Source organism: Puma concolor, chromosome B2, assembly GCF_028749965.1.
Source record: "Puma concolor isolate L17-30 chromosome B2, mPumCon1.1.hap2, whole genome shotgun sequence".
Lineage (NCBI taxonomy): Eukaryota > Metazoa > Chordata > Mammalia > Carnivora > Felidae > Puma > Puma concolor.
In genome coordinates, this window is record NC_141671.1 from 76,600,075 (window position 1) to 76,618,481 (window position 18,407).

Consider the following 18,407-nt stretch of genomic DNA (forward strand, 5'->3'; position numbering starts at 1 on the left):
AGGATTTAAAACATTAAGCTCAACATAAATAAACCCTACAGAATAATGTATGGCTCTCCAGCTTATGTTTTCAGTTTGGACTGGTTTATTTGTTTTCAGTTCCAAATTATCTAGTTAATATTTACATTGCTTTTTTTTTTTTTTAAGAACTTAGAAATGTTGATTTAGCCAATAGATCAGGATCACCAATGAAGAACAGTAGAAGGAAATTCCAACCAGCTGATTCTACATTAGGAGGAACAAAAAGTTAAAAACGCAAAGACTTCAAATGAAGAAACGATCGGTTTCATTAGGCCATGCATTGGAAATAATGGTGAGCTGATGAGAATGAAGATGACGATGGCAAAGAAATGGAAAAGGTCTTAAAAACGTAAGCTTACACAGCTGAGAGATGGAAATAACTTCACGTAGTCAAAAGAAAAAATTGATGGGATATAATGAAGCAGAAGATCTAAAAACTATTCTGGGGGGGGAAAGACTCTTCACGTGTTGAAGGAGGAGAGATACGCACCCCCAAAAAGGTCTATCACGCCCGAAGAGTCCACCTTTGCTGGAGAGGCAGTGGTTGCAGGAGACGGTGCTGCAAATGCATCCACTGCGGTGAAGCACACAACAGGGAAAAGGGCATGTCACCCAGGGGAAAATAAAACCACGAGCCTTGACAGATGGCTTCTCAGGATTTCATGTTTAACAGCAGGCAGTAAGACTGCAGACCATTTTAATAGTTAAGAAGCAAATGGATGTAAAAATACATACTTTCCAGAAGAAAATAACATTTGACTCCTGAAACTCAGAGATTTTAACATGGGGGAGGGGGGATAAAAGCTGTGTCTTTTCACCAGCATTAGATTTGAAATCAGTAACCTCATCAGTTGGTGATGAGCCAAAATGAGATTTATTTCTTTCAGGCGAATTCTGAGTTTAAAAGAACTCAAGACGAACCTGCGTGTTTTCGTATCCGCCTCTGCACACACATAACCCCCAGCAGACATCTCAGAAGGCTTGGCCTTGGCAAAAGCACTCACCGGATAAGAGGTCAGCAGTGAGAGAACTCTCAGGCACAGGAGAGGCCCCTTGTGGTGGAGAGGAGAAAGCATCTTCCAAAAGTGAAACAAACCAAAACCAAGCAGAGGTAAGTAGAAAGCTGAAATCAAAGTTAAATATCTAACAAATGCATTATCACAGGTGAGCACAGAGAGTTCAATCAAGAAAACATCTGGGAGAACTAATATATAAAAAAAAAAAAAGGGAGGGGGGGTTGCTTTAGATGTTTACCTGTACCAAACAGGTCTATGCTAGGAGCAGCATCTGGCTTAGGCGCTGCAGCGACTTCAGGAGGAGACTCAAACAAATCTAAGACCAAGAACACACATGTCTTTACTCAACTCGACAAAGCAGTCCGACACAGCATCACATTTCCGGTTCTGAGTGCGCACGTGGGACAATTCCGAAATAAGCAGCAAACGGTTTCTAGAAAAGCATGTAGTTTACACGGTAGTCATGCAGTAACGGTTGTGTGTGCAGGGTATCTCAAGTTATCAGAATTCAATCCACCAGGTGAAGAGAGTTCAACAACAACAAAGAATTACCACCAAAGATATCTAGAGCAGGAGGAGCGGCGGTGGTGGCGGCGGAGGTGGTGGCGGCGGAGGCGGCGGCGGTGGCGGAGGCGGTAGTGGCGGCAGCGGCAGCTGCGACAGCGGGAGCAGGAGAAGGAGCAGTGGCGGGAACCGGAGGGGCTGTGCTAGCTGTAGGGGTAACTACAGGAACACTGGTCTCAGGTGGCTTCATTGCAAAGAGGTCCAGCTCGGGCGCAGCCTCTGCGCTACCTTCGGACGGGGCAAAGGGGTCTTTTGGAAAGGAAAGTGGAGACACATACAGCATCGGTAAGGAGAGAGACAAGAGAGAGGCATCACAACTAGGGTGAGAGACACCTGACACAGATATTCACACACTAGCTAGGCACTGGGCTGCGTGGATTGCATTACTGGCACTACTAGCCTATTAGCAAGGGTCAGTGGTTTGGACGTTTCTCTAAAGAAAAAAAAAAACTTAGTGGGTAACACAGTTAAGAAACCGGAACACTTCAAAGTACTGTTAAGATTAGCCTCCAGTCTAGGATCAGACATTTTTCTTCAAACTCTCAAACTGGGCAATTTGGTAGCTTTGAAAACTCATTAAAACATGCCTATATGTTAGAACTCAGTGTTAGAAAGGAGTACAGTATAGCGTTGGAGGACAAAAACATTAAGAGAGCATACTTGCACTGACAAAAATTGTCAATCTTGAGAAATTGTCAATTTTGATTAAGTATGCACTTGATCGTCTTAATGTTTTAAGTGCCAGCACTATCTATTCCGTTGTGAATGATACTTGCTACTCGGAAGAGATTAAAGTTAGAAAAACATGGCCACATCTAACTATGGGAGTTTCACATGAGGAGAGAGAAACAACAGACTTGCTCATGACTTTCAACCCACCATTTCCTGAACATGCATCGAGCGCTGCCGCTACCGGGGTTGGGGTAGCTGGTGCGGCGGCCCCTTCGGATGCTGCAGGGGCCTCCCCAGGAGAAGCTGCAAAGGCATCTTGGGTGCAGTTTTTAAAACAACAGAAATTAAAAGGAATAAAAAGAGAAGAAAATATAGTAAAAGAACCAAGTTAAATTGCGAAAAAGGCTCCCTTATACAACATGAATTTCTTAAAATGCATTTTTACGGCCCATGCGCTGCTGGCAGTCACAAAACAATGATTCTTTGCACTCCTTCATGTTAGTCACATGCAAAGGATACAGTGTTCATACTGCTGAGGCCTATTAGGATCCATCAGGCCACAGGATTCTCATTGTATAAGGGCTCTGAGAAGCATGTTTTATGTATCATTAGAAATTAATGGATGTGAAAATTAAAACACAAAAATAACTTTATTATGTAACTTAGGATCTTGTTAATCTTTCATGTCTAGGTAATACTTATTCACTATGTTACTAAGATGTCTCCGACCGGTGGTTTCTACCAAACATAGATGTTTTCCTTAATGCCCATAAAATTAAACATATGATGGAAATGTAAACAAATAATTCTAGTTAAAAAAAATATTTTATGGTCTAGTACAGGAAAAATTACACTGTTAACATGAAAAGTTTACTAAGTACTCATAAAAGTTAAGTCTTTGTTATCCTTGAAAAGCATTTTCAGATACAAGCAAGGATTTAAGGAAATAGAAAACAAAACTAGGGGATGACACCATATTGCCTTTATTTCAACTTAAGTTTATTGCTGTTTTCAAATATTGTATTGCTCTCATTATTTGGAAAACGATCTAGTTTCAACATACTAAAAACACGGTTTCATTTAAGACTACAAGCATATTACTATTTAGAGCAGAAAATTCATTAACAAACAGGTAGCCCCAATTTATAAATATATAAATGGCTGATGTGTACAAATGGCACCCAATGTATTTCTGCCAGTAAACCATGTTAGTTTGGTAAAAAACAAACAAAAAAACCCAGAGTTTTCAAAGAAATTCTATAATTTGAAAGTACAACAGAATGAGCCAACATAAATATGATTTGCTTAGAAGAAACTCCTTGAAAGTGGGGACCAACACCCATCTAGAATCGGCCACTTACCTGCTAGACTTCTCATCCTAAAATACTGCCTTCCACAATATCTACAAGTGTCCCCAAGAACACTGTTCCTCTGGCCATTAAAAAGAAATTGTCAGATATGCTTGTGAACTACTACACAGCATCTTCCCTTTCTTGGAGATTTACATAGTCAAGGCACTTGATTCTGAGTTTAACGGAGCATGTTCCAAACTGATCTGAGTATGAAACAGACTTTCCTGTTTTCCTTTCTTGTGGCCCAGCATTAAGTGGAACAACAAACATGAAATTAGACACTTGGGTTAAAAGTTATAAAAACACAAATATCCTTAGAAGACATAATGAGACAATCAGTTACTCATATCTTACAGGTTTATTTGGTTTGCTTACTTCCCTCAGCTACACAAGGGAATATGTTTTCTGAGCAGAGGTCAGTCAGGGGAGAGGCCAAATAATACTGGAGTGTGGATAGGCCAGTCTTGCTTCCCCAGAAGCCATGCTAAGGGTGCTGTGATAGAGAGCGCTTAGAGCAATATGAAAACCTGAAGAGCTGGGGCAGAACACAAGAAAGTATAGGAGGAAGTAGGCAGGGCTGAGAGTATTTTGCCATGGGTCAGGTCAGTTTTTCTTTTTATTTCTATAAATAGAAGTGAGGCTAATAATACTAGAACTAGTAGAAACAGTGATAGCTGTCCCGAGTGAGTGTTCATGTGCCAGTCACTGTGTAAATGTTTTATGACATTATTAAATTTAATTCCTATAACTATCTCATGATGTAGATTCTATTATCTTTGTAGATAAGAGAATGGAAGCTTGGAAAGTCTGAGTGACTTGACCAAGGTCACACAGCAGGCAAATGGTAGAGTCAGCATCTGGCTATAAAATGACAGAGGCTTTGTGTTAACCACTATGCCGCACTGTTATGAACCATGCCACATTCTACTATTTCGTGTTTGTCCGATGGAATAAACACCAGTTATGTCAGTGTTGGGGACGGGGGTCAAATAAATATCTACGGGCTTCCCTCTGCAGTTACCACTTACGTGTAAGCAGGTGAAACACACATTTGTAACCATGTCCTCAAAAGAGTTTTTTTCTCCCTGCCAGCAAGATGTGTATCTCCTTTAAATGCTTCTCCTGTTACTGAAAATTAAAGATTATAAACTCGTCTATTCTCATCAGAGGTTCTCTTAAAGATAGGAGCCCAGCTGACCCAGGTTCCGTTGGTTGTCTTCCCAGGCCAGAAGACAGAGATGTGCACGAGTAAGACTGGAGCCCCAGCCACTGCCTGAGTAACACCAGCCCCAGCCCGACTGTAGCCAGGAAGGAGACCATGAATGAGAACTGTCCAGCAGAGCTCAGTTGGCCCTCAAGCTGTGAGAGGTAATAGAATTTTTTGTTGTTGTTGTAAACAAATTAAACTTGTTTTACTACCTAGTTTTCTTTCATTATCAAAGGCAGTATTAACCTTCCAGTTTTGAAAACTCAAGCTCTTTCTAATCAAGTTCTCTTTCCCTTGTTACCCATTTGCAGTTCATTTTTACATACTGGCTATTTTCAACCCGTGCAATTTCCTGGAAATGCATGTTCCTGCTGTTCTATAATTATGGACCCAGTCCAGGCCTTCCCCAGCAAAACAGTCTCCCAGCCACTGCTACGGACCAGTCTTTTTTTTCCCCTCTAGCAATCTAGGAAGAATTTTCTCTCAAACTTTTTATCATGTGACTACCTTTCTAAAAATTTCGTATAGCTATCATTTTCCCAGCTTGAATTCTCCCCATCTTCTCCAGTCCCATGAGCCATCTTTAAATTGCTTACTTGGACAGGGGTTTTAATCACTGTCAACAACCTGAAAGTCACCATTCCAGTCTTCCCCAAAGGTCCCAGGTTATGACTCTTACACAAAATCTAGATTCAAGTGCTTATATTTAAGTACTTAGTACTTAGTTTGTTAACCAACTTGCACAAATGACAGCAGGCTTGTGAGGGAAGTTCTCTGGTTTTCCAGCCACTTGGTTTCATGCTCACAGACTACATGCTCCTGAAAGCTTGCTCCCAAACTGACACAGGTGACTGAAAGTGTACCCTGGTGAATGTGTAGAGGAATTAGTATCAATTAGCATTTGAGTGCTCAGGAAAAAAAACCCCCTGTATTGTCACAAACAATATGCTGCTGTTGGCAAGGTATCCATAAGTGAAAAATAGAATATTTTAGAGAAGTCTGTCTTTTATTTTTATCAACATTTGTAAATTTTACTAATTTTTATAAGTACAATACTATCTTGTAGTCTTGTTCTGTATGATCACAGAAAGCATTTTTCCCCCTTAAAAGTTCACTTTAAAAAATAAAGTGTGGGGCGCTTGGTGGCTCAGTTGGTTAAGCGTCTGACTTCAGTTCAGGTTCTGTGTCTCCCTCTCTCTCTGCCCCTGCCCCACTCACACTCTGTTTCTGTCTCTCAAAGATGAATAAACGTTAAAAAATTAAAAAAAAAATAAAGTGTTTAGTAAATATAATTTTCTGAAAATGTTTTTAATGACTTACATTGAAATAACTAAAATGTGGGGTATCAATGTGAATATTTAAAAATATCAGACATTTTCCGTTTTTCAAATTTATTATGAGTGCATAGAAATATCAATGTTTTAATATTTAATATTCATGAAATTAAACAATTAACTACTTCCCAGAAATAAATCTCTTTAACTTATTTCTAAAGACATCTACTTAATACTGGGGCACCTGGGTGGCTCAGTTGGTTGAGTGCCCGACTCTGTCTCGGGCCGTGATCTCCCGGTTCGTGTGTTCAAGCCCCATGTCAGACTCTGTGCTGACAAGCTCGGAGCCTGGAGCCTGCTTCAGATTCTATGTCTCCCTCTCTCCCTGCCTCTAACCCACTCACATTCTGTCTCTGTCTCTCGCCAAAATAAATAAACATTAAAAAATAAAAAAAAAAAAGACATCTACTTAATACTGCTGTATGAGCTAGATAAAACCTCAAAAGTGCATGTTTTAAATCACGTAAACAAAATATCTGGTGCCCTTATTGTATTTAAGAGTTCTACCACTTGCCCATTTTAGTGACACAAAATAAGAAAAAAAATGGCCACACAACATGGCCCATCTCTAGATGATTCGTTATAAATCAATAAAGAACATGTGGGGCGCCTGGGTGGCACAGTCAGTTAAGCGTCCGACTGCAGCCAGGTCACGATCTCGTGGTCCGTGAGTTCGAGCCCCGTGTCAGGCTCTGGGCTGATGGCTCAGAGCCTGGAGCCTGTTTCCGATTCTGTGTCTCCCTCTCTTTCTGCCCCTCCCCCGTTCATGCTCTGTCTCTCTCTGTCCCAAAAATAAATAAACGTTGAAAAAAAAATTTTTTTTTAAATAAAAAAATAAAAAAAAAAAAATAAAGAACATGAAAGAAATTAGGGAATATCACTGAAAACTGTGCAACCGTGACACCTGTAGACTCCTGGCCATAAAGATAGAGATTTTACAGCTAAGAGGTCAGGAGATAGTTTATGGAGCTATCCAGATCAGTAAAAATAATTATGATGAGATTTACAGATGTACTCACTTTACCTACAGCCAGATGACTAGAAAGGATATTGGGAAAATCACACGGACAGCCCCATTCTTTGGGATTAAGTTACATGACTTTCTGCAGTATTAGTCTTTTAAAGTGGTATTTCAGGATAGAAAGAACCATGAAAATATTTACAAATATACAGGTTTTTCTGATTGACGAATGTAGAAAAATCAGCCATAAATGATCAACACAAACAGCATAATGGCACAAAGACTATTTCAAGGAACTATATCAGGCTTTACTATTCTAGAGAGCTATGGAGGAAGCAAGATGGAGTTGACTGTTTTCTTAAAGGCACTTAAGTTCCTTACAATTGGACTGAAAAATAAAAATCTAAACAGCTAAAGGTGTAGAAATATTTAAGCACAAAATAGTTATCTGTCCTGTTCATATGTTCCTTGAAGTGTTTCTGAAAAGATAAGCGTACGAGAAACCACCCGTACCCAATACTAATAATGGGGAGGGGGGAAGGAGGTGTGTGAAGAAGTTCATTTTACAAATTTAAGCTGAAAATTTAATTTTTGGTCTCAAAGTTATAGAGGCATAACTGAAAAACTAACTTTCACTAGTGGTTGCCTACTTTCAATAAAATATGCAAGAGCCTGCAAACCCCCTTCCCCCACTTTAAAAAAAGGTTTCTCCTGCAACAGGAATGGCCGCGCTGCAAGCAGCGGCAACTTCCTTGTGTGAAACTATGGCAATGGTGCTGTGTCCACCGGAGCACTCCTGTCCAAGACAGTGCTGGCAAGCCTCAGAGACTGGGGCATGGCAGGTGGCACAGTGGGACGGGCCAGTAAGTGTATGTTCCCAGGGGAATGTATTAACTCCACGAGAGCCTGCCAAATCTGTCCCGCTGTCCCCATCACTTGCTTCCTCCAATTTCTTTACCATATTCTCAAAATGCCCCGGGAAAGATGTTATACGGTAACAAAGAAACACAAAACTATGATGAATATAACACTATTCGATGCATGTATTTGATATGAGCACTTCTCCAGGTGTGGACATTAGCACCTCTCAGATGGGAATATGTAAACACACTAGCTTTGGTCAGTTCATAAGGTCCAGGCATATTATACCGCCAGAGTCTAGGATACCTGACACAAGCTCACAGCTGTGAGTCAACTCTGTCAGAATTTACATTTGAACATAAAGTGTATTTTCAGATGATCATTTCAAAGTCTAACCTAAACCTGTTTTCAATCAGCATGTGAGCGTTGTATCAAATGATCTCTCAAAGTTCCAAGGCCAAAGATGATCCAACTCTTTGCTTGTGCAGAACAAGCTTACAGTTACAAAATGGGCGTATCCCCAAACTTTCTTCAGAGACCTCCAAATCTGAACTACTCTTGGATGACTTTTTTTCCAAATCTTAAAAAATAACTTAAGCCAGAACTTCCCCTTCCATATTCTGCAAATATGATTCGTTCAGCTAGTTTGAAGGTGGTCAAGAAGCCAAACCTAAATGTGATAGAGAGGACTGGCACCACTCTCACATAGATGCTGCAGGGCAGGGACATACATGGGACAAGGGTTCTAACAGCAATTTAAATCCCTACGTTTAAAAACTGGAAACATCACACTGGCCTAAAGCATTGCAATCTTTGCTCTAAAGCTACTAAAATTAAGTGAAGATGAAATTGATAAAGTTAGTGCTGATAAATATATATGAAGAAACATTTAAAAAGTAAACACTCTGACATGTTGTCCTATCACGTGAACACTTTTAAGCACCTCAACTCTAAGGCAACTCCCAAACCTGGAAGGAAAAGGACAAAACAGTGATGTGACTGACTAACCTCCAAAGAGGTCCACATCAGCAGTGACAGCGGTGACAGTTGTAGTAGTTGAGGCAGAGGCTGAAGCAGTTGCAATTTCAGCGGTTGTGGTAGGAGGGGCAGGCTCTGGTGCAAATGGGTCTGAAATTTGTGCTTCAGAGGGAACAGAGGAAATTGCAGCCAGAGAATCTGTGTTGTACCACAGACAAAGAACAAACAGGAGGGAAGAGGAAAGGACAAAAGATGTACCAGGCTCCACATCATCAAATTAAGGAAGTGATGAAGAGACAGAAGTCTCTTTTAAAACAGAAGTTTAAAATAAAGCTTTACTCACCCTCTCCCAAAAGGTCTATCGATGTCCATTATGTGTCAGCGTATGAAGAAATAAGAGAGAGCTGAAACACGCAAGCACACCAACGTCCGAGCAGGGCGAGGTACTAACTGAAGATGTTTTAGCTTTATGCGCCTTTCTGAACCATTTGTAATTAAAAAATAATGTATCATCTGTTATTATCATGGAATGTTTGAGCAGGAAGGGGCCGTAGGGATCCTCTAGACCATGCTTTCGATTTTATAGGTGGGAACACAGAGAGCAAGGTCAAGACACTTACCTGAAGTCAGCACTAAACAACTTTGACAAACTCAATTTATTGTCAGATTTATCATTTCATCTGCTTTGACTGATTTACTATAGGATAAATACCAATTCTGAAGAAACTGTAGTTGATCGAACTTTATTAATCCTCTGTATCTGATGTGTCACTTCAGTCCAGAATACCACAGAATAAAGAGAGACTTTATGATAGCTATAGTCTGACTGAAGAACATACCACACGTAGTCAAAGAACTGAATGCAAGCTTAGGAGTTAGGGAAAAAAAAACCCTCAAACTACATGATTTTTTTCTTCATAAGTTTCACACTCTCAGAGGTTTTTCAATTCAATATATAATCTTTCCATTTATAGACATTATGTGACAACATATAAGAATTATTATTTAAAACAGATTTTTTTGAGCGAGAGAGTGTGTGTATACATGTGAGTGGGAGAGGGGCAGGGAGAGAGAGAATCCCAAGAAGGCTCCACAGACATCAGCGTAGAGCCTGACACAGGGCTCGATCTCTCAAGATCATGAGATCATGAACTTAGTGGAAATCAAGAGTCAGACACTAACCAACCGAGCTACAAAGGCGCCCTGAGAATTATTTTTAAGATGAATGTGAGAGATTGTATAGCATTAACACTTTTCAGCCCTTCTGAGGTCTGCGCTCCCTTCAGAGGTACATACTTTCTTAGTGTTCAATAGTGAGATTACAGTTGAGATCCAAATAAAAAGCCTGGGAGGGGTAATTCTTAACTATACTATGACTTTAGGTTAAACATTTAGTGTCCAATGGTATGCGCATACTCCCAGTCATGTGATAAGCCTCAGGGCTCATATTTGAATTCATGAATGTTACTGGAAATTTATTTTAATCATGAAGACATTTTATCAGAAGTCATTAGTGAGTTATCTTTTTAAGAGGCTTAAAAACATTATGAGAACTCAATAAACTAAAAGTTCTAGAAGACATTTTAAAAAACTGAGAAACATAAATTTGACATTAAAAATTATCACATTCATTTAGGGCGCCTGGGTGGCTTAGTCGGTTAAGTGTCCGACTTCAGGTCAGGTCATGATCTCATGGCCCATGGGTTCAAGCCCCGTGTCAGGCTCTGTGCTGACAGCTCAGAGCCTGGAGCCTGCTTCAGATTCTGTGTCTCCTTCCCTCTCTGCCCCTCCCCCACTTCTGCTCTGTCTCTTTCTCTCAAAATATAAACATTAAATTTTTTTTTCAATAAAAAATGATCACATTCATTTAACTATGCAATTTCAAACCCAATAAATATTAGATAAAGCACTCTACAGATACACTAAGGTAATCAAGGCTCTACCTAACCAAATCTTATACATTTCATTACATTAGAAAATGATAACATACAGGGTACATCACATTAGAAACAGTTTTTTAATTTTAGAATGTATGCATAATGAACACCAAGCAAAGAGGAGCTATACTGATTTGGGGCTGTTAGATGATCAGGTCCCAAATCCTGAGAAAAAGAAGGTCCTTCCAATAATTCCTTAAACCAGTAGAATCAGGCCCATACAACTGTTACTTAATAGTCATACACCCTAAAATTTTAATTGGAAACCAAAGTGGGTCATCAGAAGCCAGAAAGACTTGGTTCTCTATTCTCCTGGCATTGGTGGGACTCTCTCTAGCCTTGTTTTATCAATGGCTATTTCAAGATGCAATCTGACTTAGAAGGGCTAAGAGCCATGTGATGTTAAGTTTCCAGACCTGCGATTGTCTATGACAGGGAATGGGCAATTTATTTTGTACATTTGGTAAGTGATAAAGGAGAAGACTATCTATGTGTACTAGAAGGAGAGAAATAGAAATATTTTTTAAAAGTATGAAAGATTAAGGAGCACCTGAGTAGCTCAGTCAGTTAAACGTCCGACTCTTGATTTCAGCTCAAGTCACGATCTGACAGTTCGTGGGTTCGAGCCCCTGTGTTGTGCTCCTTGCTGGTGGGTACAAAGCCTGCTTGGGATTCTCTCCTTCCTCTCTCTCTGCCCCCTCCCCTGTTTGTGTGCATGCGCTCTCATTCTCTCTCTCTCTCTCAAAAAAAAACCCAAAAAACAAAAACAACCTTAAAAAAATTATAAAAGATTAAAACACTAGTTCCTTGCTTGTGACTACTGTTTTTTTTCAGATGGAGGGCTATAAGACTGCTTGCAATATGATTAAAGATAGAGAGTAAACTTTCCTAGGAAAATTTATGATGATTAAACATACTGGGGCATTACTGATGCTGAAAACTTTTGCCACAGGTTTTAGTCTCTAAAATCTGAATTTTCTGGAGGAAATATAATTTATGTTACTTATTTCTTGCTTTGTGCAAAATTTTCCCTACTATAAAAGAAAGCCCTACTTTAGGATGATGGGAATAGTTATTATTCTCAAGGCTACCACTTTTTATAAAGGATTAAACTATACAAACCCTTGCCCCCAAACCCACAGCAGCAGAGTTCAATTCACTGCAAGTACTACATAATCAGACATATTTTTTTGAACTAAGAAAATTACTAGAAAATATTCACTGTAATTGAGGAAACAGAACTATAACCGAATTAACAAGGAAATCTGTATTTTGCAGTGATATGCAGCTAAACTTCTTAGGTTACTGTAAAAGATTAAATGCATTAATATATTTAAAGTGCTCACCCATGCCTGGAGTGTATCAAATGCTTGTTAATGATAACAATAGCAATAGCTAATATTTAAGTCAAATTATAATTTTCATTACAGAAATATGAATTTCAAAGCTTCTATAAATCTTTCTGTGCGTGTGTGTGTGTGTGTGTGTGTGTGTGTAACAAGGCATGTTTCCTAAACAGCCCATAGATATGCCTCTCAGATTTAATTAGCAAGTAAATGGTAATATAGGTCGCCAAAATTGCTTATACTATGGCTAATATTCCCCATGAAAACTATTAAAGTCATATTACTGCATAATAATGATGAGCCTTCAAATGCACGTTGGTAATTAATTTCTATTAGGTTTCTTAATTCTAATAAAACCCTAGCAGTAATTCTGTATTTCTCAAAAAGTTAGAAATTTCACTTCAAACATTTATAATAAGTAATGATCTGTTTCCCACTTCTTTTTTTTTTTTTTTTTTTTTTTTATTTTTTATATATGAAATTTATTGTCAAATTGGTTTCCATACAACACCCAGTGCTCATCCCAAAAGGTGCCCTCCTCAGTACCCATCACCCACCCTCTCCTCCCTCCCACCCCCCATCAACCCTTAGTTTGTTCTCAGTTCTCAACAGTCTCTTATGCTTTGGCTCTCTCCCACTCTAACCTCTTTTTTTTTTTTTTTTTTTTTTTTTTTTTTTTTGTTCCCCTCCCCCATGGGTTTCTCTTAAGTTTCTCAGGATCCACATAAGAGTGAAACCATATGGTATCTGTCTTTCTCTGTATGGCTTATTTCACTTAGCATCACACTCTCCAGTTCCATCCACGTTGCTACAAAAGGCCATATTTCATTTTTTCTCATTGCCACATAGTACTCCATTGTGTATATAAACCACAATTTCTTTATCCATTCATCAGTTGATGGACATTTAGGCTCTTTCCATAATTTGGCTATTGTTGAGAGTGCTGCTATGAACATTGGGGTACAAGTGCCCCTATGCATCAGTACTCCTAAGACACACAGAAATACAACATACATATTCACTTGTTTGTGCTGAGAGATGAATTTATTATGAAGAGAAAAACACTCTCCTTATTACGGGGCCAGAGGCAGGGATTACAAAAAGCTCTATCTTCTTTCAGTCAAAAATGCTCACTATTGGTCAACAGATGCAAATCCTGTATGTATTATTTAACTTAGGTTTACTAAAATATGAATTTGCTAAAATTTGGTTGTCTCTTACACCAACAGAAAAAAATACCCTCATTACAAGATATCCCTTAAAATGCCAATATTTATCAGTATGTATAACCTCCAAGAGAAATTCTTAAACATCTGAAGTGGCCATGGATGCTGGAAAGTGAATCCTCTTACTAGCATTATGGTCAGATAAAAATATCCAAATAGGTCTAAAAGAGTTTTAGAGTTTGTATTTTACTGTCTGGTTATACAAAATTAAAATGTGCTTTAATAATAGAAGTGACCTGATTTCATCGAACAAGACTGAGAAAGTGATTTTATTTATTTATTTTGGCTCAAATGAGCCAAAATATATTTGTTACAATTTAGCATCATGTTCTACTACCATGGCATATCTGTAGGATAAATGCAAACTGAACATGACTAATATTACTCCATTTCATATTATGCAAGTTTACTTCAGTGTCTTAAGACTTATAATTTTTACTATTTTGCTTGGGAATTAGAGAATTTATTAGTATTTTTCTCTCTGATTTTTCTACTGCTATGAAATACTGTAGTCATAGACATGAAGACTAATGATGTCTAATTATCAAAAAGTGACCATCAGGCCCTGAGCCAAGGTTCTATTAGCCTGGAGGGTGCTTTGTACTATATAAAAAGTGTTCCGTCTGCGCCAGCAGATAAGGAAAAGAAAAGCACCCCTTTTTCAAGGATGAAAAGGGTCACAGCTTGAATAGCAGACAGTGGGCTGGATTTTAGCCCCTCTCATTCTGCCTTTGAGCAAGGCACAAACTGCATGTCCCTCCTGAAGAGCCCTGACTAAAATCACACGATTCTGCCTTCTTCTTTATCCATTGCTATCTTAATGCTTTGGTCTTCAATGGTCACTTATTTCTAACAAGTAAAGGCTGAAATCTAGTCTCATAAAATTGGTTATTATAACCTATTCTTTACTGTTTCAGTGCAAGTTTAAAAGATCTCATCCAGCTTTCACTTTTTACTTGGCATTCTTTTGGTGTAAAATTTAAGAAAAAGAAAAGGAAAAAGAAAGAAAGAAAGGAAGAAAGAAAGAAAAAGAAAGAGAAAAGGAGAATTTCTCTTCAATTTCATGCCAAAGAATAAGGTAAAAGGAGATGGTTTATAAGGTTTCACTGGTTATTCATTAAAGTTCTAACTCAGTCACTAAGTAAATGTTTGAGAAGTTCTGAAAATTAAGTGTGAATACATACTGATTTAAATAGTTGACAGAATTAAAGAGTTATTATATTCATATAAAACCAAAAAATTTTTGTATAACCCCACAAATTATAATTAACACTAAGTTTTAAATTATAAAAATTCTCTAAAAGCCATTTAGAAGAATTTATGACATAAAAAGTCTGATTTAAGGATATGGATTTGGAGCATTCTTAAATGAACCAGAAAACACAATTAATTGTATAAGATACTGTGGTAATGAAAATTAGTAAATTGAAAAAATGAAAAATTTCTGAAACTTGAAGCTCAGAAGGAAAACATGAGAACCAGAAGAATGCCCTTATAAAATCTCAGCAAGAATATTTTCCTTTTACCAACTGAAATTTAACAAAATTAAGTGAAGTTGAAAGAGCAATTTTATTTAAAAAAATTGATAGCTGTAGGCTTAAGAGTTGAACATTTCAAGGGCACCTGGGTGGCTCAGTTGGTTAAATGTCCGACTTTGGCTCAGGTCATGATCTCACAGTTCATGGGTTTGAGCCCTGCATCAGGCTCTGTGATGACAGCCTGGAGCCTACTTCAGATTCTGTCTCCCTCTCTTTCTGCCCCGTCCCCGTTCATTCTCATTCTCTCTCTCTCTCTCTCTCCCCCTCCCTCCTTCTAAGAAATAAACATTAAAAAAAAAAAAAAAAAGAGTTGAACATTTCAATACAGGAGGTTTAAATGTTTTCAGTGGGAAAACACCAATATTTAAAATGCTCATATTTATAATTAGCAACTTTATTGCAGGACTGGTTATCTGTTGTTTATTCTGTTGCCAAAACAACTTGGAAATACAATCCAGAGATTATAGCATTACTCTGATGTCATACTGACACATTGTTTAGCAAGCTCACCCAAGGATTATTTAATTATCTAGGGGAAGGTAACTTCATTTGGCTTTGCAATTTAAATGTTAATTAAGGATTCTGACTCTAAAATGATATATTAAAAGTTACAGATCTTGTTGATAAGTGATGTTTATATTCTGTCTGGGAGAAGAAGATAACCTCAAGATATGATCTTTTATTGACCTACTGGGCATTAACTAATTTTGTATCTAACCTAGTCAACTTATTCTAACATTTCTTTTCAAATCCCAATAAATACCAAGTTCCTTGAAATGTCCTCTGAACTGTATTTATCATTTTACTGGTTTCCTCATCAGCTAGTTAATGTCTCACTTGTGCTGTTTCTTCCACCCTCCCACTCTACTTTATTGAGGTATATAGTTAAGATGTACAATGTGATGAGTTGATATATTTGGTGAAATGATTACTACAATCGACATAACACATCCATGACACCACATAACTGCTAGTTACTACCTTTATTTTTGTGGTCAGAATATTTAAGATTTACTCTCTTATCAAATTTCAAGTATACAACAGTATTATTAACTATGGTCACCAGCTACACATTAGATCTCCAGAACTTACTCATCTTACGATGGACCATTTGTACCCTCTGATTAATGTCTCCCCATTTTGTGCCTTACTCTCCACCCTCTGCCAACCATAATTCTAGTTTCTCCTTCTGAGAATTTGACTGTTTTAGATTTCACATAATGAGTGAGATCATACATATTTGTCTCTCCGTGTATGGCTTATTCACTTAGCATAATGTCTTCCATGTTTATACATGTGTTTGCAAATTGGAATATTTCCTTCTCTTTTAGGGCGGAATAATATTCCACTGAATGAATGAATATATATATATATATATATGAATGAATATATATATAAATGAATATATGAATGAATATATATATGAATGAATATATATATAGTTATATTTATTCATATATAAAACACATTTTCCTTCTCTATTTGTCCACTGACAGACATTTAGGTTATTTCTATATTTTGGCTATTCTGTATATTGCTGCAATGAATATGGGAATGCAGATAACCTCTCTGATGTGTGTGTGTGTGTGTGTGTGTGTGTGTGTGTGTGTGTATCCATCCAGAAGTGAAATTAGTAAATCATGTGGTAGTCCTATTTTTTAAATTTTTTGAGGAAGCTCTCTACTGTTTTCCATAATAGCTATACCAATTTGCACTTCCAAAGTGTATAGGGTCCCCTTTTTTCCATATCCTCATCAGTACTTGTTACCTCTTTTTGGTATAGCCATTCCAACAGGTGTGAGCTGATATAATATTGTGCTTCTGATTTGCATTTTCCTGATGATTAGTGATAATGAACACCTTTCCATATATCTACTGGTCATCTATATGTTTTCTTTGGAAAAATGTCTATTCAGGACCTTTCCCCATTTTTAAATCAAGTTATTTGTTTTTTTGCGATTGAATTGAGTCCTTACATATTTTGGATATTAACTCCTTATTAGATACATGGTTTGCAAATATTTTCTCCCATTCTGGAAGTTGCATTTTCATTTTACTGATTGTTTCTTTTGCTGTGCAGAAGTGTTCTAGTTTGACACAGTCATACTTATGTTTGCTTTTGTTGCCTACGTTTTGGTGTCATATGCAAAAAAAAAATAATTGCTAAGACCAAAGTTGAAAAGATTTTTCTGTTTTCCTGTGGGGTTTTTTATGGTTTCAGGTCTTATATTTAAGTTGTTAATGCATTTGAGTTAATTTTTCTGTATGGTATAAAATAAAGTTCCAATTTATTCTTTTGCATGTGGATATTCAGTTTTCCCAACACCAGTTATTAAAGAGACTATCCTTTCCCTGTTGTGTATTCCTGGTAATTGACTGTATGTGTGTGAATTTACTTCTGGGATCTCTGTTCTGTTGGTGAAGGGGTTTGTTTTTAGAACAGTAACACACTATTTTGATTACTATAGCTTTGCACTATAGTTTGAAATCAGGAAGTTGGATGCATTCAGTTTTGTTCTTTCTCAACACTGCTGTGACTGCTTGGGGTCTTTTGTGGTCTGTACAAATAACAGGATTATTTTATATTTATGGGAAAATGCCATTGCAGTTTTTCTAGGGATTGTACTAAAGCTATAGATCACTGTAAGTAGTATGGATATTTTTGCATCAAAAACCATAAGATACTTAGGAATAAATCTAACCAAAGAGGTAAAAGATCTGTATTCTGAAAACTACAGAACACTTGTGAAAGATATTGAGGAAGGCACAAAGAAATGGAAAAACATTCTGTGCTCATGGATTGGGAGAGCAAATATTGTTAAAATGTCTATACTAATCAAAGAAATCTACACATTCAATGCAATCCCTACCAAAATAACATTTTTCAAAGACCTAGAACAAACAATTCTAAAATTTGTATGGAACCAGAGAAGACCCCAAATAGCCAAAGTAATGTTGAAAAATAAAAGCAAAGTGAGAGGCATCACAATTCTGGACTTCAAGCTGTATTACAAAGGTGTAATCACCAAGACAGTATGGAACTGGCACAAAAACAGACACACAGAGCAATGGAACAGAATAGAGAACCCAGAAATGCACTCACAGCTATATGGTCAACTAATCTTTGACAAAGCAGGAAAGAATACGCAATGGAAAAAAGACGAAAGCAAAAGTGAGCTATTGGGGCTTCATCAAGATAAAAACCTTCTACATAGTGAAGGAAACAATCAACAAAACTAAAAGGCAACCTACAGAATAGGAGAAGATATTTACAAATAACATATCTGATAAAGGGCCAATGTCCAAAATCTATAAAGAACTTATCAAATTCAACACCCAAAAATAAATAACCTAGTTCAGAAGACATGAACAGACATTTCTACAAAGAAGACAT

General features: G+C 37.5%; 1 protein-coding gene across 9 annotated transcripts in view; it reads right to left on the reverse strand.

Moving 5' to 3' along the window:
- SNAP91 (synaptosome associated protein 91) overlaps positions 1-18,407 on the reverse strand; it is a 149,080-nt gene that overhangs the window by 37,793 nt on the left and 92,880 nt on the right. For 4 of the 9 annotated variants that reach the window (XM_086707333.1, XM_086707330.1, XM_086707331.1 and 1 more), the window contains exons 14-20: positions 9,310-9,324; positions 8,997-9,164; positions 2,481-2,588; positions 1,590-1,850; positions 1,276-1,353; positions 1,026-1,097; positions 512-595 (exon numbers count right to left, since the gene is read on the reverse strand). In XM_086707333.1, the coding sequence (XP_086563459.1) occupies positions 512-595; positions 1,026-1,097; positions 1,276-1,353; positions 1,590-1,850; positions 2,481-2,588; positions 8,997-9,164; positions 9,310-9,324 (786 nt within the window). The remainder of the gene's footprint in view (positions 1-511; positions 596-1,025; positions 1,098-1,275; positions 1,354-1,589; positions 1,851-2,480; positions 2,589-8,996; positions 9,165-9,309; positions 9,325-18,407) is intronic. The other 5 variants (XM_086707338.1, XM_086707335.1, XM_086707334.1 and 2 more) reach the window with 3 other exon arrangements.